Here is a 26,045-nt window from a genome sequence, read left to right as displayed (position 1 = left end):
AGGTTTTTTAATTTATTGGCATATAGTTTGTAGTATTCTTTTATATCTGTAACGTTTCTAGTCCCCACTTCAGTTCCGATTTTAGTAGTTTAAGTCTTTTCTCTTTTTTTTCTTGGTCAGTCTCGCTAAAGATTTGTCCGTTTTGATACTTTCAAAGGTTTCATTGTTTCTTTGTTTTTCTGTACTCTTTGTGTTTACCTCTGCTCTAATCTTTATTATTTCCTTCCTTCTGCTAGCTTCTGCTTGATCTTTTTTTTAGTTCTTTAAGGAGTAAAGTTAGGTTATTGATTTGAGATTGATTTTCTTTTTTAATGTAAGCTGGTAGAGCTATAAATTTCCCTGTGAGCACTGCTTTTGCTGTAGCCTATAGGTTTTAGTATGTTGTGTTTTCATTTTCATTTATCTCAATGTATTTTCTAATCTCACCTGTAATTTTTTCTTTGACCTACTAGTTGTTTGGGTGTGTTGATTAATTTCCATATATTTGTAAATTTTCCAGTTTTCCTTTCTGTTATTGATTCTGAATGTCATTCCACTGTGGTCAGAGAAGATATTTTATATGATTTCAGTTTCATGGTCCTTTGTTCTATCCATTATTGAAAGTGAGGTATTGAAATCTCCAACTATATCGTAGAACTGTCAATTTCTCCGTTTAATTCTGTTTTTGCTTTATTATATGTCTAGCGGCTCAGTTGTTAGGTGTATATATATCTATAATTGTTAAATCTTCTTCATGGATTGACTTGTTATCAACATATAATGTCCTTTGTCTCCTGTAACAATTTTTGTCTTAAAATCTGTGCTCTCTTTTACCATTTTCATGGAATGTCTTTTTGCATCCTTTCACTTTCAAGCCTGTTTGCATCTTTGGATCTGAAGTTAGTGTCTTATAGATAGCATAGTGTTGGATCATATTTTAAAAATCCATTCTGCCACTCTTTACCTTTTAATCCAACATTTCAAGAAATTACTGGTAGGGAAGGCCTTCTGATACTTTGCTGTTTGTTTTTCTGTATGTCTTATACCTTTTTTCCCCTCAATTCTTTTATTACTGCCTTTTATAATTGATTTTTTTTCATATCTTAATTGGAGTATAACTGCTTTACAATGTTGTGTTAGTTTCTGCTGTACAACAAAGTGAATCAGCTGTATGTATACATATATCCTCATATCCCCTCTGTCTTGAGCCTCCCTCCCACCCTCCCTAACCCACCCCTTAGGTCATCACAAAGCATCAAGCTGATCTCCCTCTGCTATGCAGCAGCTTCCCACTAGCCATCCATTTTACATTTGGTAGTGTATATATGTCAGTGCTACTCTGTCACTTTATCCCAGCTTCCCCTTCCCCTGCTGTGTCCTCAGGTCCATTCTCTACATCTGCGTCTTTATTCCTGCCCTGCCTGCCACTAGCTTCATCAGTACTATTTTTTTTAGATTCCATGTAAGTGCGTTAGCATATGGTATTTGTTTTTCTCTTTCTGACTTACTTCACTCTGTATGACAGACAGAGTCCATCCACCTCATTACAAATAACTCAATTTCGTTCCTTTTAATGGCTGAGTAATATTCCATTGTATATATGAGCGACATCATCTTTATCCATTCATCTGTCGATGGGCATTTAGGTTGCTTTCATGTCCTAGCTATGGTAAATAGTGCTGCAATGAACACTGTGGTGCATGTATCTTTTTGAGTTATGGTTTTCTCTGGGTATATGCCCAGTAGTGGTCTGGCTGGGTCATATGGTAGTTTTATTTTTAGTTTTTTAAGGAACCTCCATACTGTTTTCCATAGTGGCTGTATCAATTTACATTCCCACCAGCAGTGCAGGAGGATTCCCTTTTCTCCACACCCTCTTCAGCATTTATTGTTTGCAGATTTTTTTGATGATGGCCGTTCTGACCGGTGTGAGGTGATACCTCATTGTGGTTTTGATTTACACTTCTCTAGTGATTAGTGATGTTGAGCATCTTTTTGTGTGTTGGTTGGCAATCTGTATGTCTTCTTTGGAGAAATGTCTATTTAGGTCTTCTGCCCATTTTTGGATTGGGTTGTTTGTTTTTTTGATATTGAGCTGCATGAGCTGCTTGTATATTTTGGAGATTAATCCTTTGTCAGTTGCTTCGTTTGCATATAATTGATTTTTTTATGATGCACATTTTGTTTCCCTTCTCATTTCTTTTTCAGTGTGTTTAGTTTTTTTCTTAGTGATTACCCTGTGGATTACAATTAGCATCTTAACTTTTTAACAATCAAGTTTGAAGTAATGCAAATTTAGCTTCAATAGTATACAAAAGTCTGCTCTTTTATAGTTTTGTCTTTATACATTGTGTGCCCATTAACCTAGATTTGAAATTACCGTTTTATATGTTTGCATCTTAAATCATATAGGAATAAAAGAGGACTTACAAGCTAAAAATGTAACTGGTTTTCATAATTACAGTGTAGCTACCTTTACCACTGTTCTTCATATGACTTCAGTGACCTTTCATCTCAGCCTGGTGGACTCTCTGTAGTGTTTTTTGTAGCACGGGTGTAGTGTGACAAACTCCTTCAGTTTTTGTTTACCTTGGGAGTATCTTAACTTCTTCAGTTTTAAAGGACACTTGCTGGACATGAAATTTTTTTTTTAACTTTATTAGAGTATAATTGCTTTACAGTGGTGTGTTAGTTTCTGCTTTATAACAAAGTGAATTAGTTATACATATACATCTGTTCCCATATCTCTTCCCTCTTGCATCTCCCTCCCACCCTCCCTATCCCACCCCTCTAGGTGGTCCCAAAGCACCAAGCTGATCTCCCTGTGCTATGTGGCTGCTTCCCACTAGCTATCTTATTTTACGTTTGATAGTGTATTATATATGGACATGGAATTCTTGATTGATACTTTTTTCTTTCAGCATCAGATTCTACCTTGTCCCTAGGGTTTGTTGTTGCTCCTTATTGTGGTTGTTTTGTTTGCTTGTTTAGTGACTTTTCTAAACTATTTTTATAGTCTGTGTCATTGTGTGACCACTGAAATCTGTGTTCTTTTGCTTAGTTGTCAGCCAGTGTTTTGAAAGAGTTTCCTTAAACACATGAAACCAAAAGAAAAAGAAAAAAAAACCTCTTTCAACACTTAGCCAGGCCATTTGCAATTCTTCCTTAGCCTTTACTTACTGCTTCTTCAGAGCTTGAAGGTCAGCAATAGGTGAAAGCTCAGGATCTTCTCAGGCCTTTGCTGAACAAGTGCCGGTTCTGGCTATGTGTGTGGCTTTCTTGATTTTCTGGTATACACAGGGGCTTTTCGAAGCCCTTATTACCCCACGTGTGTCCTTACTGAAACTTCTCCTTCCTAGGATTTTTTATCTGTTTCTTATCCTAGTTGTTGTTTCTTATACCAGTCTGCTGCATCAATTAAATGATTTCAGCAGAAAACATCCTAGCCCTGGGAATGCTCCAAGTCAGGTGAAACCAAGGCAAGCCATTGTGACGGTCCTTCAGGTAGCTTCCAGATAGGTTGAAACGCACAATTACAATTCTTTGTGAAAAAGTTCTGTATTGTTCTGTCTGGCATTAGGAGTTCAGTTTGTTATCCTCACAGCCACCTCTGATTTGGGATTTAAGAGATATTAGGCAGGCAGCTTAAAATGCTACAGTGCTCTCTTACTACGAAGTAGCAGCTTCTTTATTCACTAAGCCTAGCTAGTTTTTATAAGTTTTTTACTAGATTCTGGAGTTCCGCAAAAGTTGATTTTGACAGTATTCACCAGCTCATTAATTACTCTTTTGGAAGGATGGAACCCTAGAGTTCCCTGCTGGGCCAGAAATCCCTGATGTATGAATTTTTCATGATGATGATATATCATTAACCAGAAGGAAGGAAATTGGGAGGGAGGGAGTTAGTTGATTTATGGATCTTGGAGAGGTTATTTTTATTTGGACATGGAGATTGTATTTGAGGTGCTGATGGTACATTCATTCTGTAGATGTCTAGTGACAGTTGGAATTGTAATGCTTGAATTCCAGCTTAGAGCTACAAAGAGACCTTCTATACAGAAGTTATAGAAAGTGAAAGTGTATGATTTCCTTGAAGCAGAGGCGAAGTCCAAGCATGGCGTCTTGGGAAACACTTTCACCAAAGGAATCATTCACTTGTTCTTTCAGCAAACATTCACTTTGTTCCTGCCACTAGTATGGTTACTGCTAAGTGCTGGAGATACAAGGTAATAAGATCCAGTTTACTGCCCCCAGGAAACTCACTCTTATTACATGGACAAGTAAGCAAGTACAATGCAATTTTATAACAAGGTTTAGAGGAGCCCAGACAGAGGAACACAAGAATATTTAAACAGGTCAGTAGGGAAAACAGGAGACTCTCAGGGAAATTAAAGAAGGAGAATATGTTGTACAGAGTTATCTGTGATCTTGGTTGCTGTATAGAGAGTTTGAAAAGACCGAGGGCTCTAAAAGGGACTAGTTTGGCAATGAAGAGACGAGAGTTCTAACTGAGTAGTTTTGGTGGAGATAGAGAACCAGATTATAAGGCGTTGGAAGTGAGTGAGTGGTGAAAAAGTTGAAGGAAAAAGGGAAGACAGTTTTATAAAGAACGATGTAGTTAAAAAACAATAGCAGAGGTGAAGTAACTTTAGTTTGGAATAAAAGCGATCTAAATGTGTTTTTAGACAATAGAAGGGAGTGAGTGGGAGGGAAACAAGGATGGCCAAGAGTCCCAGGAAGAGGCAGGAAAGATGGTAGGTATTAAGAACCCAGAAGGATCAGAGGTTGGGAACTTGGGAGAAGAAAAAGAGTAAGGGTAATGAGAAAGAATTTTGAGATACTGAGAAAGTATTTGAGAAATTTTACCTAGGAATGCCTAGTTTTCTCAGTAAAAGTAGAACACAAAATCATGTGCTAATAAGTGAGCAGCGGTGAAAATGCCTGACTAAAGTTGCTGTAGCATACATTTGTGATGATAGATAGTACCATTTGGTTATTTTTTTCATTCTTTTAACAAATATATATTAAGCATCTCCTGTGTACTCAGCACTGTCTGAGATCCTTGGGATTATATCCATGAACAAAGTCAGCAAAAGTCTCTGCTGTTGTGGAGACTCTGTGTGAATTTGGTGAAGGCAGACAAGCAAGTAAATAGTATATTATTTTAAAATAAACATGAGGTAAAATAAATAGAGCAACCTGGGTCTTGGGAACTAAGAAAGCAAATGGGAGGATTACCTAGACATAACTACAATTTTATATTGCATATCAAATTGTAATTTAAGTTACTGTTCTATTTCTATACAGCAAGTTAATAGAATCTCAGTTAATAAAGTAAGACAAGAAGAATACGGGTTTGCTGGAGCCTTTATGTGTAAGTCGTGAGGATGTAAAGAAAGAAAGAGAAAGAGTGAGAGGGAGGAAGGAAGGATGGAATTTGTTATCTTAGTTAAAAGGCTTGAAAGAATTACAGAATTGAAGATACTTTCTTAATAATGAATAAATTGGTGTTTTTGAGTATCTTTGTTTTATATTCTCATTACCCTTTCTTATTTAAACAGGCATTGGAAAAGTGAAAAGAAAACCTAGTGTGCCAGATTCTGCATCTCCTGCTGATGATAGCTTTGTTGACCCAGGGGAACGTCTGTATGACCTCAACATGCCTGCTTATGTAAAATTTAACTACATGGCAGAGAGAGAGGATGAATTGTCATTGATAAAAGGGACAAAGGTGATCGTCATGGAGAAATGCAGTGATGGGTGGTGGCGGGGTAGCTACAATGGACATGTTGGATGGTTCCCTTCAAACTATGTGACTGAGGAAGGCGACAGTCCTCTGGGTGACCATGTGGGTTCTTTGTCAGAGAAATTAGCAGCAGTCGTCAGTAACCTAAATACTGGGCAAGTGTTACATGTGGTACAGGCTCTTTACCCATTCAGCTCGTCCAATGATGAAGAACTTAATTTTGAGAAAGGCGATGTAATGGATGTTATTGAAAAACCTGAAAATGACCCTGAGTGGTGGAAATGCAGGAAGATCAATGGAATGGTTGGTCTGGTGCCAAAAAACTATGTTACCATTATGCAGAATAATCCATTAACCTCAGGTTTGGAACCATCGCCTCCACAGTGTGATTACATTAGGCCTTCACTCACTGGAAAGTTTGCTGGCAATCCATGGTATTATGGGAAAGTCACCAGGCACCAAGCAGAAATGGCATTAAATGAAAGAGGGCATGAAGGTGATTTCCTCATTCGTGATAGTGAATCTTCGGTAAGTTGGTTTTCAAAGGTAAATGGAAATAGAACTCTGAGTATTAAAAAAATAAATAGAAGATTAGAGAAGTTAAGTGGCTTCCCTAAAATTAACCAGGTAGGATATTTGTTAAAATATGTAAAGTTTCTTAGTGAAAGTCAGTGTTCTTTCCAAGTGTATTTATTTTTAGTAATATATAGCCCTACACTGGATTATTTAGCCTTGTCTAGTTCTGTTGGTTTTGCCTTCCTGAAATACTTTCTTTTGCATTAAACTGAAAAATGGAGAAAATTGAATACCGGTTTCGTCACTGAGAGTAGAACAATGCAGTAGACTAAACTGGGAAAACACTTCTTAAATTGCATAATGGATACACTGTCATCCTTACAATAAAGGAAATCCCTGAATTTAAAAAATTGATATTTGATTTTTTTATAAATTGCTTGTTTGGAAGTTGGAATACACTATTACATACCTCAGAAACCCATTTGAACATGCACTGTATTTGAAGTGCATTTGCAATAAAAGATAAATTCTGTTCCAATACTAGTAAAACAATAAAACTGTAAAACATAAAAATTGAATAAGAAAATAGTTATGTGGGCTCTTTTGGGTACTATCTAGGATTTTAGAATTTAACAATACTCATTTCCCTTAAAAATGGCCTTTATTTTTCCTTGATAAAGGATGTCACTACTTTTCCATGACTAGTATTGGCTTTTTTTGTGTATATGTATTTGTACAAAAGTTAATGTATGATTGTACAGAAGGTTGAAAGAAAGAAAACCTATCTGTGTGAGTGGTGCGTGTGTGTGTAAGGGGTGAGGGGTGGGAAAGATGAGAGGGCGAGATTGAAATTAATTGAACTGCCTGATGTGAAGTTCAGGAAATGGGGTCCTGTACATAACCCCTCTGAAAGAGAAGGTGATTGATGATAGGGAAGAGTGGTGGGATTTGTTTTCTGTTAGATGCCTGACCTGGCCCACTTTCTAGGACTAGCAGTGGGCAGAAGGATTAGATGGGAGTGACCCTGAAGTGGGTGGTAAATAACCATAAGATGTTTCCAAGAAACCCACTGTTTGAAACTTTGGCAGTAACTGTATAACAGGTTGATATAGACTATTCAAAAGAGTGTTAGGTTAAAAAAAAAAAAAACCTAAAAAAGCTTGATTGCAAAATACTGTGTAAATTCTTGTGGGTAATTGAGCATAGATATTATCCAAAATATACCATTACTTTTAATAGTAGAATTTTTAAAGTAGAGGTCTCAAATAGGCATATTTCATTTGACCTGCACAGTGTTTTTAAACATTTGAATTCATTGTCAGTTTTTAAATATTGGGAGATTTAGTATAAGAATTTAGACGTCAGATTTCCCTTTTAAAATTGGAAGGCCTGTCAATGTTGAGCTGTATTCCTACAAGGCAACAATTGCAGCTAAGTGGCCGCCTCCTTTAGATTGGCCATGTGCTGCTGTTCCCCCTATATAGCCACCCTGGCCATTGTTTACATTTCTTTTTTGCCCCTTATAGGCATTTGAGTTTATGACCTCTTATTAGAGTTTAAATTAGTTCTCATTTTTGTGTCCTTCATCTTTGTGATTTCAGAGTATTACATCAGCTACTCTGTAAGACAGCTACTGTTAACTACTAATTGAAAAGGGGTGGATGTCCTGGATTTTCTCCTATGTTTCTCCAGTAGTTTGAATGGAGAGAAGATAGTTTTTTATGCTTCAGATGTTAAACTAGAGGATTTGCCCTGGTGTTAGGTAGAGCATATTAGTTAAGAGACTTAAGAGTCTGGCTGCTTCGATTTGAATCCTGGCTCTTTTGTTAACTAGATGGATGATCTTAGGCAACTTAGCTTCTCTTCAGCCTTGATTTTTTATTTTTCATCTGTAAAATGGGTTCGTTTTGAGGCATAAAGGAGATAATTCATGTAAGTAATTTAATATTGTGCCTAGTACTTAAAGTGCTCACATTTTAGCTGTTACTAGTTTAATGTAAAAATGCTAATAGATGTCTTTCAAAATTTTTTTCTCTTTTAGCCAAATGATTTTTCAGTATCACTAAAAGCACAAGGGAAAAACAAGCATTTTAAAGTTCAACTAAAAGAGACTGTCTACTGCATTGGGCAGCGTAAATTCAGCACCATGGAAGAACTTGTAGAACATTACAAAAAGGCACCAATTTTTACAAGTGAACAAGGAGAAAAATTGTATCTTATCAAGCATTTATCATGATACTGCTGACCAGAAGTGACTGCTATACAGTTGTAATTCATCATGTGAAGACTGAGAAAATATCAGTCCAGTCATGCTTGATTGGAAATTGCTGTTTCTAACTCTATATGAAAATTGACTATAATACATAAGTATTTTTATTATAACTCAGTTCATACATATATACTACATATGCCAAACATCTGCATAGAGCAATTCCTTATCCTTGGTCTTCTGTTTTATTGTTTTTTTTGCTCTTTTTCTCTTCGCTTCTAATATTAAGGTTTTATATTTTGAAAAAATGATGCAGATCGAAAGTCTTTATATGGAAGAATTTCTTTATTGCCTTTCCTTTATTTCCTTGTAAGGGCACCACCTTAGCTACTTCTGCAATGGTTCTCTTCATATAAAATTATTATATCAATTATATCAATATATGGCATATGCTAAAATAAATTTCTTGGAGAGTTGTTAATCTTTTCTGTGACTAAATAGCAATAATAAATGGAAAATTAGAAATTATTTTCAGGTATTATATTTGTCACAAGCCATTGTAAATATCAAGTATGTTGTGTCATTATTTTTCAAAATTCGTTTGTTGTCTTCAGTGTAAAGCAAAACATACGGGACATAGGTTAAAAAACGTATCTTGTACAGTTTAAACTTACAGCTGTTAGAAACAAAAATCTCTAAATTCCTAAGTTTTTTTTTTTTCTTTTTTTTTTTTGGTGCTTCTCTCTCATCTGGTTATTCAAGAGAACAAAACAATCTCTGAGATATTTAGCTTTTCAAACTGTAAATGGATGCTCTAGTGTTATTTTTTTCCCCTAGTGTTATTTTACCAAAGCATCTTGTTTTTGAATATGTTATATCTGTGTCAATGTGAAAAAAGGTATGGCCAAATTTTGAAGAAGTAAGAGGCAATGAGATACTTGGTTCTCCCCAACCCCACCAAAAAAAAAAAAATCAGTAATTATCAGGCATAGTATTTCTACTCTTCTCATTTTCTTCTTTCAGCTTTGAATTTTATTGACTGGGACACTAAAATTGATGTGTACCTGAGGAAAAGATGTGATGTGCTAATGGTAAGGGAAACTTATTTTTAGAATCTTATTTTTGCAGATGCTTCTATTAAGTTTTTGTTTATCAAGCAGAAGTTTGGGTGTATGGATGAGAGGATACTGTAGCGTATTTAATCTATTTCTGTACATCACAGAAGAAAACCAGTTATATTTTATGGTCACAGCTTTTCCCCCCACTATAAATTCTGGAGATTTAATTTAAGCAAAGAACTTTCAATATTTTAATAGAAAATACTTACTAAAACCACATAACTTAGTAAATAGTAGAATGTCATGAGATTTTAAAATATTTCCCCAGTGCTGCCTATGCAAATGAGTGTTTCCATTCTTTAATATGAACAGACATTTAAGACACCAGAATTACTGATTCTAAAATTGAAGTTGTCTAATTCATGAGGTTTTTGATTTTGGTTTTTTTAAATTTGTTTTATTTTAAATGTTTTTTTAATTCTCTAAATCTTCAAATCATTTAAAGACTTACATTGCCACTGGGTGGCAGCCCTGACTTCTCCCACTAAGCAATAGGAGTTAGCAAATACAGACATTGTACAATTTTCTATCTTCATTACATCTGCTTTTAAAGCCTTTTAATTCATATTTCATTATCTTCTTCAGCCCCCTTTGTTTATTAAGATTATTAGTAGGCAAGTTTAATGGAAACAAAAGTCATGTATTCTTACCTTTTTTGCTGTAAAATCACTTGAATATAAATTGAGGAAAATAGTTTTAAAGTAGTTGTAAAATGACTAGGTAGCAAACATCTCTTTAATTTTAAACAAACATTTGATGATGCTTTCTTTTTATTCTCCACCCCTTTGTGGTCCCCACCCCCCAGTCTTCCTTATTTAAAAAATGGATATTTGTTTTAAAAAAAAGAGAGGAGCAATTCAGTTACTACTTTGTATCACAGACATGAGCTATTTATAGCAAACCCTGCAGAGCTGATGTTAAGGATTTTGAGAAAGTAGCTAGGAATGGAGTAGCACTGGAAGCAGAATGCATATTTCTGTGCCATAATTAGATTTATAATAACTAGGGAGTTCCTAGATAGTCCATGTGTGCCAATAATAGCTATTGTGTGCTCCTCCTATTATGTGATGAAACCTCACTGGGAACTACTTAATGTTCTACTTCAACATTTTATCAATTTTTTATAAGTCTTAAAACCAATCTTTACATCAATGGCTGTCTTTTAAAAGCATGAATTAATTTTCTTAAGAACTAGAACTATCTTAGAAAACATCTACATAGCTAGCTAGTAGCAGGACTTGTATTAGAAACCAGGTTTCCTTATTCCCAGCCTGATACACTCTATATTGTGACACATTGGCTTCTGTGTGCTTGTTTTTAGACAAGGAGGAAAGTCCTGGGAAGAGCAGTATTACAGTAGTTTTCTTCCACCTGTGAGGAGATGCTTAGCTATCAATTTTAGCTATCAATCATAATAAACATAACCCTGCCCAACCCACTTCTACAAATAACTTCTCCAAAATCTTGGAAGAAGGTTTTTCGGAACTTTTTATAAACTCAATGACAAAAAGCTATTGCTGCTGTAGCTATTATTTGGTCATAAGTCCTTAAGTTCAGCTGAATACATATTCACAAACATATATTACACATTTTTGACTATACACAGTCACACAGGCACCTGGCACTATTAAAGATGGTGTGTCACAGACATATCACTTAAAATCAGAAGGGCCTAAGTGCAATCAACTGCCATTGCTGGAAGAATAAAAAGCCTAGCAGATGAGCAACTTGGATTGTTAGAATGATGTTATCCTCATAGATGTGTGGATAGATCAGTGGCACATAAGTTATCTCCAGCGTTAATGCTTTAATTCTATCATTTAATCCAGAGATTGCAAGAAGCAGGGCCACTACTGTCTGTGTAGGTACATTGTGAGAATTAGGAAAAGGCACCTCTTCTCTGGGCAAGCCCAGCCACTTTTTTTGCTGTTGAGAAGTCCGAAACTCACCACCACTACCCTTCTCCCATCTTGCAAGGTGCCCTGTTCAGGATACAACCAATACAGTTCAACCCACAATGCTTAAAAAAGTAATTGTTAACATTTTTAAATTGGGGAATTTCACATAAAATCCAGAGTTCTGGTTTCCTGTGAAAAATGAGAAGCTGATAATACTAAATTGAATTCCCAGAAGGCATCAGATGGTATGGATGCTTCCCTTGTTTTTACCAATGCGTATGGTTAAAAACAAAAGTGTAAAAAAGGCTCTTTCCCAGCCTTTATCCCCCTGGTTCAAGTCTCCAAATGCAGTTACTGTTACTCCCTGTTTCTCCTGTAACTTGGAGTTACCTGGAAACTTACCATTTTGCAGAAATGCTTCAGGTGCAATGTCCAAATCAATAAATTAGGAATGTAGCATTACACCATGCTTTAACTTTTCCACTTTAATGCTTTGCTAGAAGAAAGGGAGATCCTTTGTAATCCTGTATTTATATACATCCTTTAACTGTTTTCGAATGGCTTCACAACTGAGGTTGCTTTTAACTTAAAGTACATTTGATATAAGATAGATGACATCCTCCTTTTATGTTTTGAACAGCATCCAGTGAACTTTTTGAAAATGCCATATTACTGCTTCTGGGGAAAACCTGTATTTTATTCTATTGCAAGGCAAGGTAGGAAGCTCCTCTCTTCTGATAAACGGGTTCTATTGGTTTAGCAAGTTTATATGACTCAACTCTGTCATCTTCTAAACTCTTACAGACGAGCATACTGTGCATACTCCACACCCTAGTTTTTTGCTGTTGACCTAAAACCAAATGACCAAAGAAAGATATTTTTCTTGTTTACTAGTGAGGGGTCCTTTTGATTTGAAAGTGTACAGTTTGCTGAGACTTGTTTGTTTAATGAGTAGAACATAAACTGGGCTTGGTGAGGTTTTGAAGAGCAGGAGGAGGAGTTTTTGTTATTATGGGCGGTGTTCACGAAGGTAAATGTTTTAAACCACAGTGTCTTTTTGAGGGTATGTTTGTTGGCTGGAGCACTTTCATTATCTCAAATACTTCAGAATTGGCCTGATGCCTACAAAGGATTCACACAAACATTTAATTTACCTGTTGGACTGGCTGATTTTCTAAATGTTTCCACTCAAATTACTTTTTTAAGCTGTTTTTAAAGCTCCAGGGAAAGCTGATCTCAGTATTTTGAAATAATGTTGCAAATTTTATTTGTAGTTATAACTACAAAGAAGACAAAGAAAGAGTGAGTACTCAATTTCCTCTCCATGTTTTCTTGTACCTCATGGAATGATAATGACTCTTGAACAGGAAAACAAGCATAAATAGACAATTAAGAATAGACATCTAAGGTAGTTAAGGTATTTAGTTGCTTTAAGTCTCTAGGCTCAGAAACTATGTAGAACATTTGCAGATAGCTTTCGGGAAATTATGGAGACAGGTGGAGTCCAGAATGAGACTGAAGTGTTGTCTGTTTTAGGTTAAATACCGGAATGGTTATTAAATTTATGGGTTTTTTGAGCATTTGTAGAAGAAATTAGTGATCCCTGAATAAGCATGTCTTTTCTTGGAACAAGTAATGCCAAACATTTACTTGTTTTGATATGGTTTCTAGACTATAGATAAGGAGAATGTTGTAGAAAACAAGTACTGATTTCATCAGTGCATATGCTAATCACTTGGCGTCAAGATGAGAAAAATACTTTTTGAACGGTTATATCTATGTGTATGGTTTTGTGTCTTTGTTTTGCTTTTGGAGATACTTATCCTTCAACCAACCATCCAACCACCTCACGTCAAATGTTTGATTGCGTAGGTGCCAGGCTGTTCTAACCTAGCAAAATGATAGTGAAGAAAATGGACAAATTTGTCCAAAAGCTGTCCTAAAACTTTCATTTCTAGTGATGTAATTAGCCTAATGGAGAAGTGCTATGAAGAAAAAACAGCAAGATGAGGAGGTCGGAGAGTGAGAGTGGGGTGTTAATTTATATAGGATGGTCAAAGGAGGCCTCATAAAACAGACTTGGAGCATATTGTGTGCTTCACTCAATAGAATCACTGATGACTAGGATTAAACCAGTGAATGACTGAAACTACAGCAATCAAAATCATTTGAAAATTATTAAGATCTTCACTATTACAGAGCATTGTTTCTGGTTTTCAAATTTTAGAATTGAATAAAATGGTATTTGTTTTATTTAAACATGGAACTTTTAACTACAAAGGACTATTCTGAATAAGGCCTGATTCTACATCTTAAGAGGAGTTGTTGGGAAATGTCACATAGAAAAGAATCAGTTATAACTACAGGAAGGAGGGCAGTTTGACAGACTTAAGGGTTTTAATTCATCACCCCCTAAGGAGAGAATTGAGGTTAAGGGAGGTTAAATTCCTGATGTCCTGCACTGGTGCCAGACAGTAAACGAGGCAGGAAGTTGAAGAAGAAAATAGTGTTCAGAGGAGGCTGAAAAAGGGCTGTAAGAACCCTGAAAACCAGAGCTTGAAAGTGTGTGCAAGTTACATCTGGAGCAGACTCAGTAGAAGCGGGAGTTAGAAAAATCTATGACAAGGAGAATTCCACTGTTTAAATACACTGTGTTACTTCCAGAAAAAAAATATAATAGTAATAATTGAGACAGTGGGTTACAATTAAATGTCAGATGTGCTAAAACCCCGGACATAGATATTTAGGAATCTTGGTAAAGGGAAGAGAACTGTTTTGTGTTAAGTAGAGCAAGGAAGGGTTATTGCAATTAATTGACCACGTGGTCTGTGCCAGGGCACAAGGACCTACCCTGCATTTGCACGACCCTAAGAGTGAGTGCCTGAAATCTTGCACCCTGGTGCCTCCCTTGCTTCATTCTAGTCCCAGCCCTATGGGGCTCAGAGGGCTTAGGATTCTCTTCCTTGACCATCAATCTCCTTTTCCTTCCCCACTCTTTACTTTTCCACAAAAACCTTTAACTCCTTGCTTTTCCTTCTGTAATTAAATATTCAGGCGGCAAATTGTGTAATAGGAAGAAAAAATTCCTATTTCTAGACTGTACTTGTTTATGATAGGAAATAGCTTTATTCTTCCAGCGGTTCATCTTCAGGCATAGGTGACTGATCATCTTCAACTCTGGAAGGCTGTGGAAATTAATCTGAGAAGTGCAGCAACAGGTTAGAGGATAGTTTGGTTTTGGCATGTTGCATTGGCAAAATATCACAACCAGCTGATGAGAAAGTGTAGAAAGAGAAGTTCCTCAAAGCCAGAAGAGAAAGGCAAGATCAGAGTCGGGGATCCAGGCAAGGGTAGGGGCTATCAAGTGAGGCACGGCCCTCCAGAGGTTCTCACCCAGTGGCATGGCCCATGCAGAGGTGGATCGTCTGAGTTCCTTGATTCATGGACCAGTCCTGAGAGGAACTGCCATTCAAAAGCTTGTGGCAGGCAGGTAGCATTACCCCTCAGTGCCCCTAGAGGTGTGCTGAGCCCAGGTCAGAGACTCTCTGCAGTGGCTTGTGAAGGATTGGCAGGCAGTACTGCCTTGTCAACATGGCAGTGCTGGGCAGGGGCATCTTGACATGGACCCATGCCCAGGTTGAGCTATCTTAACACCTCAAGGTTTGGTGAACGACTCTCCTTCCTCCCCCATCGCATAGCTAAATGAGTTGTCCTTTCTCCCGTTTTCTGTTTCCTTTCCTTTTCCTCCTCAGTCTGTTTTCCCCTCAGCTTTGCCATCCTTGAGCCTTCCCATGCCATGCTCCCAGCTGGAATGCTTAGCAAGCACCTCTCTCCTACCCAAATCCAAACGGGTACATCCTTGGAATTCCATATTGAGGATTGTCCCTTCTCTAAAGCCTTTGCTAACCTCCTAGATCACTAACTCTTCTACATCCCTCAGACACAGTGAGCGCCCTCCTTTGGTACTAATTGGGAGGCAGTAAGGTGAGTGAAAAGAACTTGGAGTTAGGCAGATCTCTGTTGGGATTCCTGTCTCCATCCCTGACTGGCTCTGGGATCTACAGTAAATAAACTTCAGATGTGTCCTCATCTGAAAAGTTGGGAATCAGATTTTATCAATACCTTGCAAGTCTGTCGTATAATATATGGAAATGTGTATAGAGTGCAGGGATCAAGGGGAGGGTGCAGCAAGTGTCCTTGACCTTGAGGTAGTTAAAAGATACACAGCGAATACTTATTGTATACTTACTTTGCCAGATTCTGTTCTAAGTGTACCATCTCATATAATCCTCACAACAGCCCTATGAATTAGGTACTATTATAATTGTCTCCAATTTACAGAGGAGGACATTAAAACATTGTTTAAAAGACTTGGGGGAAAAAAACATAGCTAGTAAGTGGCAGAGCCCCAATGCCAACCCAGACAGTCTGGCTCCAGAGCCCATGCTTCTAACGACCACCCTCTAATAGGTGTCACCAACTGGAAGCTTTTCTTTGCTGATCCAGGGGCCAAAGTGAAAGATGGGCAGCCCACAAAGGGCCAGCCAGTCAGAGCAAATAAACCCTAATGTATTTATTGTTAATATTATTAATATAACAAATGCTTAATAGAGCATTTGTGAAGACCTACAGTGTTCCTGATACTGTGCTAATGTGCTTTGTCTACATTCTTTAATTCCCACAAATCTTATGCAAGACATCATTGTTTTATAAAAACGACGCTTACAGAGTTGCTTTCTTCCCCTTCACATCAAGAGAGTACTACTTTTCCCATCCAATCCTCAGCCTACAACTCTAGCTTCTGATCCAAGTTCTCCGCTGAAACTCCTCTTACTGAGATTACAAATGACCTTCTAGGTGACGTAAATCCAGGAGACATTTTTTGATAATTTACTCAGTGACTCTCTTCTGCACCCCCCTTGGTGATCACTCCATCCCTCATCATTTCCAGGACCATAGTTTGTTCCAGGCCCACTTCTCTGACCTATTTATTCCCCCTATATCTTCCTATGTCATTTTGCTTGTGCTGGTCCTTTAAATGCGGGTCTTCTCCTGGAGCGTATCCACACATCTCTTTAATGTACATACTCTCCCTGAATGTTCTCACCCGCTTCCTGGTCTCAGCTACCAATGAAATGCTGAACGTAGGGGAAGTGGTGCCATACCCTGACACTCATAAACTGAGACAAAGATCATTTGAATATTGGAGACTCCCCCTGCCCATATGAGCACCTCAAAGTCAAGTGTATCAAGCTGAACACATGGAGCCTTTTTCTGTACCATCCCCAACCCTGCCTGCCTGCTCCCAGCCCACCCTCCTTAACATTATTTAGGTTGAGGTGCTGTCATCCACCTAGTTGTTCAAACCTAGAATGTGAAAATCACGTTTGCCGCCTCCTCCGCCAATCCACTCGACATCTAGGAGCTGTCAATTCTACCTCCATCATTTGAATTTAGTCACTTCTCTCTACAGACGTGGGAAAACCTAGTGGAAGCCAACATCTCTCAACTGGCTGACCCACATCCCTACCTCCTGGCCCACCTGCCTCCAGTCTGGCCGCTTCCACAATTTTCTCTACCCTAGTCATAAATTTTTTAAAGCTCAAATACCGGGAATGACAGATTAGATTTGAGCTTTCAACCCTTTGACCCTCATTGCCTCAGGATAAACTCTGAGCACCTCAACAAGGCATTCAAAGCTCCCTCTTGAATCCTGTTTTTGTCTGCCTTTGAACCCCACTTCTTGCCACTCCAACCTTGCTCTCCAGTTGCATCAAACTTCTCGCGGTTTCCTAAACACGCTATGGCTGGCTGAGTTTTTTCAGCATTTAATACTCAGCCCAAAGTCACCTCCAAGAAGTCTTCTCTGATCCCCCAGGCTGGGTTAGGTGTTTCTCTTTAATGCTCCTTTATTCCCTTGTGAATATTTGTCACTTCATTTTCAGTATTGATTTGTGATTATTCTCATGTCCATTTTCTCCACTAGGTTTGGGTTGAGGGCAGGAACTATCGAATTCCCAGGATCTAGTACATAAGAAGCCCTTAGTGAATGTCTGTTGAATGAATAAATAAGTAACTTTCCCAAGGTTATATTGCAAATAAATTCTGACACTGGAACCAAAATGTATTGCACTCTAAAATTCTGTTCTTTCTACTGAAATGTTTGCACATGTGGAGTGTTTAGAGTCTAAAAAACTGACATTTTAAGGGGCCAAACCCTATCATAAGATTTTCCTTCCAATTAAAAAACTTTAAAGTTTTCAATAATACATTCACATGGTTCAGTAATCAAACAATATAAAAAGATAACAGCACCCACAAGAATTGAAAGGGTCTTGAGATATTAGTACATCTGTGTTCAGAGCAGCATTATATTCACAATAGCTAAAACGTGGAAGCTAATCAAGTGTCCATCAATGGATGAATGGATAAGCAAAACATGGTATATGGACTATTTTTCAGCCTTAAAAAGGAAGGGAATTCTGCCATATACTACAAAATGGGCAAAACTTGAGGACGTTATGCTAAGTGAAATAAGCAAGCCACAGAAAGACAAGTACTGCATGATTCCACTTATATGAGGTACTTAGAGTAGTCAAAATCATAAAGACAGGAGTATAATGGTGGTTTCCAGGAGAGGGGAGAAGGCGGAGTTATTGTTTAATGGATATAGAGTTTCAGTTTTACAAGATGAAAAGAGTTACGTGGACAGATGGTGGTAATGGTTGTACAACAATTTGGATGTATTTGATACCACTGAACTGTATACTTAAAAATGGTTAAGATGGTAAATTTATGTTATGTGTATTTTACCACAATAAAAACAATTTTTTAAAATCCTCAAACAAAAGGTAGTGGAAAGAGTCTCATTCCCATTTTTCTCCTCTGTCTTCCCAATTCCCACTCCCTTTGCCCCAAGGTAAACAGTTTTGGTAGTTTTATCTCCTTCCAGGTTTTCTTTTTGCAGATGCAAGCAAATATGAAGCTATATATTCTTCACCTCCTGACTCTATAAAAGATATTTAGAAAAAAATTTTTTAACTTCTCTACTTTTTTTAATTTTAATTTTATTTTTTTGCGGTACGCGGGCCTCTCACTGCTGTGGCCTCTCCCGTTGCAGAGCACAGGCTCCGGATGCGCAGGCTCAGCGGCCATGGCTCACGGGCCCAGCCGCTCCGTGGCATGTGGGATCCTCCTGGACCGGGGCACGAACTCGTGTCCCCTGCATCGGCAGGCAGACTCTCAACCACCGCGCCACCAGGGAAGCCCTCTACTTTTTTTGAAATGGAGATGTAGAAAAAGAGCTAATCAGTACGTAGCTTGCATGAACTCACAGGAGAGAGAATTGGAAGAGAACAGCTATTTGATGAGAAGTTCAGATAATCTTGCCTGCTACTGCCAGGGGTGCCTCTGGAGACCACCAGGGTCCCCCAGGGCAGAGCCTACGATCCAGGTATCTCCCCCATGCGGATTCTTAAGCTTCCCAGAGTTATCTTTTCTCTGGAACTCTCCTAGGCCACACCCCCTGATGCAACATCTGGGTTTGGGCAGAAAGGAGGGTGCTGCCCAGCCCGCCTCTTCTGAGGTGTCTGGGCTGGCTCCTCTTTCCAGAACAATTCAGGCTTTACAGCGACTCAGACTCAGCTCCAACTCCTGCGTTCCGAAGCAAGGATTGCTGATATGGAAAGAGTGCTTCATTCTGGAAGGAAACAATGTTCCAGGTCAAACTGAGCCTGCCAAACAGAGACCCTCACAATGGTTCTAGAAGAAATCGAGACAAGTCTTATCATGTGGTTTTCCTACGCCTTGATTCCTTGTTTGCTCGTGGGTAAGTATGAATCAGAATACCGCCTACAGTCTGGGACTCAAATATATGTTAAGAAGGTGAAAAATACTTTCCCAGGGTTTGGGGTTGCAATATATGCGTAGAACATCTTATGTCTGTTTTTGAAAAGGTTTCTCACCTCCTAATCCTCCATCCCCACAGAGAAAAGACCTGCATTCTGTTTAGAAATCTCTTAATGTCCACAGAACAATCTAGGAAGATAAAGCATCAGAACAAATAGTTTAAAGGTTAGCAGAGATCCATGCATTTTGTTATTTATCTTATTATTTAGTTTTAAAAGCCACAACATAGTTATTATCTCAGTCTTTGTGTGTGTGCCTCAGAGATGTTCACTGTAAGGACAGGTTTAAGTAAAGATTCTAACAAAATACACGTGAATAGAAAGACATAATTTGCAACCTTAGTATTGGGTACAAGATTTATGAAAATTGGAATTCTCTCCTGGTCACTTCAGAAAAGGTAGCAGTCAGGTACTCCATACCATTTTGAAAAGTATTTGGTTTGGGGCATTTTGCCTGCCAGTAAGATTACATAATTTTCTCTGCTCCATTCTGGCTGCTTGCACCTACATGTTATTGTTCTGAAATCGCAGCTTTCGCTTTTGATGTTTCTTCCTGTCAAATAACGTTTTTAAGAGAAATTTCTAATTTGAATACACCAAGGTACTAGGCACTTTGCAGTGCCTGTGGGTGTCTTGAGTACTTTCTTTTTTTTAACACTGAGAACTAACTATTCTAGTTAGTTTAAATCAGGTAACAAATCAGTGCCGAGGTGATTAGCAAATGTTTAGAGCTGACTTAAACATCAAATATATGCCTGTGTAGCTCAAAACCCTTCACAACTCTATGTCTCAGCACATGATGAGCAAACTTGCTGTTTGTTTCGTGACACAGCATATTTAGGCCCCAATCCTATTTCTCACTCCTTGAAAACAAGCATGGGCCACAGGCGGCTGCTGTCTTCACAGCTGGCACATCCCCCCCCCCCCATTTCCTCCTCCTGGTGTTTATTATTGTTCTTTCCCTCAGAAGCTCCGTCTCCAGTCCTTACCCCATCCCAAACCCGTCCTCCCATCATCATTCCAGATGGGTCCCTGCTGCTGCAGACCCTTCCCAGACCTCTCTCCTTTGATCCTTGACCCCATGTACTCTGTTTCAGTGGGTTATTTCTGTTTCCTGCGCTGGCCTGAAGGCAGGGCCTAGGCATCTTTCCTGGCGTCCCCACAGCCCCTAGCATAGGCTCAGCATGTTAGTTGATTGGTTAGTTACTTGATTGATTGATTAGTTGGTGGCACAAACAAGTTGCTAGGAAAACACTCCTCCACTAAGCTAAAGGGAGAAGACGGGGTGGCCAAATGAGAAGGGGAAAGGCCAGCATATTTTTCCTGATTTTTTTTTTAATTGAGGTATAACTGACATATGACATTATATTAGTTTCAGGTGTACAGCATAACGGTTTGATATTTGTATGTATTGTGAAATGGTCACTGTAATAAGTCTAGTTAACAGCTGTCACCATACAAATTTTTTCTTCTTGTGATGAAGACTTTTAAGATCCACTTTCTTAGCAACTTTCAAATATGCAGTATAGTAACTATAGTCACCATGCTATATATTACATCCCCATGATTTATTTATTTTATAACTGGAAATTTACACTTTTGATCCCCTTCACCCACTTTTTTTTTTTTTTTTTTTTTCTGTACGCTGGCCTCTCATTGTTGTGGCCTCTCCCGTTGCGGAGCACAGGCTCCGGATGCTCAGGCTCAGCGGCTATGGCTCACGGGCCCAGTCGCTCCGTGGCATGTGGGATCTTCCCGGACCGGGGCACGAACCCGCGTCCCCTGCATCTGCAGGCAGACTCTCAACCACTGCCCCACCAGGGAAGCCCCACCCATTTTTTAATTTGACATTTTCTTCAATGAGGTAGTCCAGTCTCTTAAGCCTTTTCCTGAAGACTCCTATTTCAAGTAGACCTGGAGGTGAGTACTCTTCTGACACCTGTAAACTTACACAGGAATAAAAACAACAAACAAAAAATTACAACCACCATCCCTGTCCCCCTCACCCCCCCAAAAAAAACCCCCAAAAAATCCACCAGTGGTAGAAGCCACAAGGATGTCAGAGTGAGAAAGACCTGTGTGTGAGTTTTGACTTTTACCACTTGCTGGTTCAGTGAATATATCACTTCAGTTTCCTCATCTTCAAAATGGTCAAAATAGCTACCTTTCGGTTGGGAGGTGTCAAACGAAATTATGCAAACAAAGGCACTCTGAAGATGTTACTTTTCATCTGTTGGTTATGCAAACCGGTGGTGGAGTCAGCAGTTATTTGCTTTAGCTGAGGTTGCCTTTATGCAATTTTGACCATTTACTCTGGACTGTGTAGGAGCCTGCAATGATTTCTGCAATGTCTAAATGAACTTCTACTACTTACTCTAGGTCCTTGGGACAGATGGGTAGAGGTCTTGCTCTCTTTTACAGAACGTATTTGCCTTGCCCTGTCCCTTTCAAATAATAGTGTGTAATTCAGGAAACTGATTCCCACTACCAATAATAATAATAATAATAATAGTAATAATAGCAGCAATAATAACAGCGACAATGACCATCGCCACTGCCATTTATGACTGCACACTGTGCTCTGGATTAGCAAAAATGTCCTCTTGACATCTCACATCAATCCTGCAAGGCAGGTGATATAACCCCCATTTTATACCCTACGAAAGAGAGGCTCAGAGAGGTTCAGCTATTTGCCCAAGCGTATACATCTAATAAGTGGGAGAACTGGGATTTGACTCTGGTTCTGCTGGCTACAGAGCCTGTGCCCTTTGTACTTCTCTGCAGAAGAAGCTGAGACATTGAAGCAGGCCAGAAAAAGTTTGGAGGGACAAAGCAAAAGGAATAAAGAAGATGTTGCTATGTTTTCTGACACATTTGCCATAAGGGCTGTTGGAGGTAAAGGTGGCAGAACAGAGCCCAAATGAGGGGAGCTGACTGCAGACACAGTGAGGGGAAGCCAGCATGGCGATTCCAGGGAGGAGGTACAAGGGATTCTGCCTGGGAAATGTGCCCAGGGACTTTGTGGCGGGCAGAAACCTCAGAATGAAACAGAGGTCTAATGTGAGATAGGAATTCGGGGGGAAAAATCAGGCCGAGGCTAATTTCACTAAGGAGCCAAGACTTGGTTCACCTGTTTCGTTTTCATTCATTCTGTGTTTCTGAGCGCCTGCTGTGTGCCGCGTTCTGGGTGGTTAGATGTGAACAAAACAGTATTTCCTGTCTTCAGGGAACATAAGAACCTGCTGGGAAATACACCTAAGTCTTTAGGGATTTATCATTCATAGTTTTTTTTTTTTTATTGAAGTATAGTTGATTTATACTGTGTTAATCACTGCTGTATGGCAGAGTGATTCAGTTATACATATATATACATTCTTTTTTATATTCTTTTCCATTATGGTTTATCCCAGGATATTGAATATAGTTCTCTGTGCTACACAGTAGGACCTGTTTATCCATTCTATATATAAAAGCTTACCTCTGCTAACCCCAGCCTCCCACTCCATCCCTCCCCCAACCCCCTCCCCCTTGGCAACCATCAGTCTGTTCCCTATGTGCATGATTCCATTTCTGTTTCATAGGTAGGTTCATTTGTGTCATATTTTAGATTCCACATTTAAGTGATATCATATATCGTTCATAGCTTTAACTATCTTTCAAGTACCTGAAGTAAGGTCTAGATCAGTGGTTCTCAATCTCAAGTGCACATTGAAATTAACTGAAGAGCTTTTTTTTTTTTTTTGCGGTATGCGGGCCTCTCACTGTTGTGGCCTCTCCCGTCGCGGAGCACAGGCTCCGGACGCGCAGGCCCAGCGGCCATGGCCCACGGGCCCAGCCGCTCCGCGGCACATGGGATCCTCCCAGACCGGGGCACGAACCTGTGTCCCCTGCATCGGCAGGCGGACTCTCAACCACTGCGCCACCAGGGAGGCCCAACTGAAGAGCTTTTAAAAGTACAAATGCCAGGATTTCACAGCCAGAGGTCTGATTTAACTAATCTAGGGTGCTGCCTGCTCTTTGGGATTTTTCAAAACTTCCTGGGTGGGGCTCCTTAGAGAAGTGGTTTATTCCATAACTGGGAAGAGAAAATAGAAGTTTGGAGCATCTTGTGGTAAGGAAGGAAGTGCTCAAAAAAGGATGGGAGCCAAAATGCAACAAGTATCCTGGATTAGATACTGGAATGAGAAAAGGACATTAGTGGAAAATTTGGTAAAATCCAAATAAAGTTTGGAGTTTAGTTAATAGTAATGTACAATGTTAGTTTCTTAGTTTTGACAAATATATCATGACTATATAAGATGTTAGCATTAGGGGAAGCTGAGTGAAGGGTGTACAGGAATTCTGTGTACTTACTGTCTACATTTTTTCCCTATAAATCTAAAATTATTCTAAAAATTAAAAGTCTATTAATAAAAATAACATGAAAAAAGAGAGTGAGAGATGGGAGTAAGTCAAAAGGACACAAAACCCAAAAAAGCTCCCAATGGCCAAAGCTGGAACAATTTGAGTAACAAAATAAATAACGATAGAATAAAATAAATTTCCATTACAAATGGTGGAGAAGGAAGAGCTATTTCTTACAGAATTCCAGTTAACACATAGAAAATCACAATTAAAACATCACAGCAATGATTGTTGCAAGTAATATCCACCAATAAACACAAAAATTAATGGATGAAAGTTGGGGGAGAAAGAATATTTGCATAGTGTCACAGTATCTCCTCTAAGTTATTTATTAATTATGAAGGGGAAAATGGTCATTTTACAGTGAAGACACCGCCTTAACCAAGTGGTCAAGGTTAACACCACCAGTAATAAGACATAGTAACATCGTGTATTCCCTGTGAGTATGTTCCCAAAATGCACAACCTTAATCAAATCATGAAAAAACATCAGACAAATCCAAACTGAGAAATAGTCTAGAAAACAACTGACCAGTACCCGTCAAAAATGTCAAGGAAAGACTGAGGACAGATTAAAGAAGACTAAGTATAGATATGACAACTAAATGTGGGATCCTGGATTGGTTCCTGAAAAAAAGGAAGAAAAGAAGGAAGGCAGGCAGGCAGGCAGGAAGGAAGACTTTAGGGGAAAAAAATCAGTGAAATTTGAATAAATACTGAGGCTTCATTATTGATATTGAGCCAATGTTAATATCTTCCTTTTCATATTTGTACTATGGTCATGTACATCTGGAAGGCTGAATGAAGGGTAATATGGGAGCTCTCTGTACTATTTTGGCAACTCTTCTGTAAGTCTGAAATTATTTCAAAATAAAACTTTAAAAAAACACCCACAAAAGCCACCTCCCCAGTGATTCTCATGGGCAGCCAAGGTTGAGAACCATTAGAACTCTATATACCAGCGCTTCTCAAACTTTAATATGCTTATGAATTACCTGGGGGATCTTGTTAAAATGCAAATTCTTGTTCTGTAGGGCACAGGTTGCAGCCTGAGAGTCTGCATTTCTAATAAGCTCCTGGGTTTTGTGATGCTGCTGATCCAAAGACCACACTTTAAGATCCTGAAGCAGTAGATCACTTTCCTGAGGCACGAATTGGTTTGCATACCTTTTATTTTCATTTTATTTTATTTTTATTTTATTTTATTTTACATCTTTATTGGAGTATAATTGCTTTACAATGGTGTGTTAGTTTCTGCTGTATAACAAAGTGAATCAGTTATACATATACATATGTTCCCGTATCTCTTCCCTCTTGCGTCTCCCTCCCTCCCATCCTCCCTATTCCACCCCTCTAGGTGGTCACAAAGCACCGAGCTGATCTCCCTGTGCTATGTGGCTGCTTCCCACTAGCTATCTATTTTACCCACTAGCTATCTATTTTACGTTTGGTAGTGTATATATGTCCATGCTTTGTCACAGCTTACCCTTCCCCTCCCCATCCCGGTATCCTCAAGTCCATTCTCTAGTAGGTCTGTGTCTTTATTCCCATCTTACCCCTAGGTTCTTCATGACATTTTTTTTTCTTAAATTCCATATATATGTGTTAGCATACAGTATTTGTCTTTCTCTTTCTGACTTACTTCACTCTGTATGACAGACTCTAGGTCCATCCACCTCATTACAAATAGCTCAATTTCGTTTCTTTTTATGGCTGAGTAATACCTTTTGAAGCTGGGGCGTGGGCACTAGTTACTTAGGCAGTGAGTGATGCCAGCAACCTGCTTAGCAGCCATGTCCTAGCTCAGCCTTGCTCTTTTCTTCTTCTGGCCACATACAAGGGGATTCTCTTGAAATAATTTACTGTATTCGAGGGAGACATTTTAGGGTATCGTGTCAGTTCATGGTATCAATATCCCCTGAAGTGCAAGCCCCATGGGGTACTCAGAATGATGGTCCCCCAAAGACATCCACGTTCTAATTCCTGGAACCTGTGGATACGTTACCTCTTATGGAAAAAGGGATTTTAAAGATGTGATTAATGTTATGGGATTTTGAGATTAGGAGATTAGCCTGGATTATCAGGGTGGGCCCAATCTAATCACATGGGTCCTTCAAAGCTGAGAACCTTTCCTGGATGCAGTGAGAGAGAGATGGGAGGACAGAAAAAGAGGCAGGAGAACTTTGAAGCATGAAAGGGACTCAACCAGCCATTGTTGGCTTTAAAGATGGAGGAAGGAGGAGCCATGCGCAAGAAGGTGGGTGGCCAC

At 38.9% G+C, this 26,045-nt stretch overlaps 2 protein-coding genes across 6 annotated transcripts in view; both read left to right on the top strand.

The window, feature by feature from the left end:
• Positions 1–18,302, top strand: part of NCK1 (NCK adaptor protein 1) — a 92,422-nt gene extending 74,120 nt beyond the window's left edge. For all 5 annotated transcript variants that reach the window (XM_081234440.1, XM_081234441.1, XM_081234439.1 and 2 more), the window contains 2 exons: positions 5,541–6,253; positions 8,283–18,302. In XM_081234440.1, the coding sequence (XP_081090566.1) occupies positions 5,541–6,253; positions 8,283–8,477 (908 nt within the window). In that variant the 3' untranslated portion in view covers positions 8,478–18,302. The remainder of the gene's footprint in view (positions 1–5,540; positions 6,254–8,282) is intronic.
• Positions 18,303–19,178: 876 nt separating this feature from the next.
• IL20RB (interleukin 20 receptor subunit beta) overlaps positions 19,179–26,045 on the top strand; it is a gene marked incomplete at its 5' end in the record, with an annotated part of 31,580 nt that continues 24,713 nt past the window's right edge. Inside the window, 2 exon segments of the mRNA XM_081234856.1 lie at positions 19,179–19,217; positions 19,219–19,294. Coding sequence (XP_081090982.1) covers positions 19,179–19,217; positions 19,219–19,294 — 115 coding nt within the window.

This window comes from Mesoplodon bidens, assembly GCF_964165515.1.
Source record: "Mesoplodon bidens genome assembly, chromosome: 5".
NCBI lineage: Eukaryota > Metazoa > Chordata > Mammalia > Artiodactyla > Ziphiidae > Mesoplodon > Mesoplodon bidens.
This window is presented reverse-complemented; position numbering and strand designations above follow the sequence as displayed.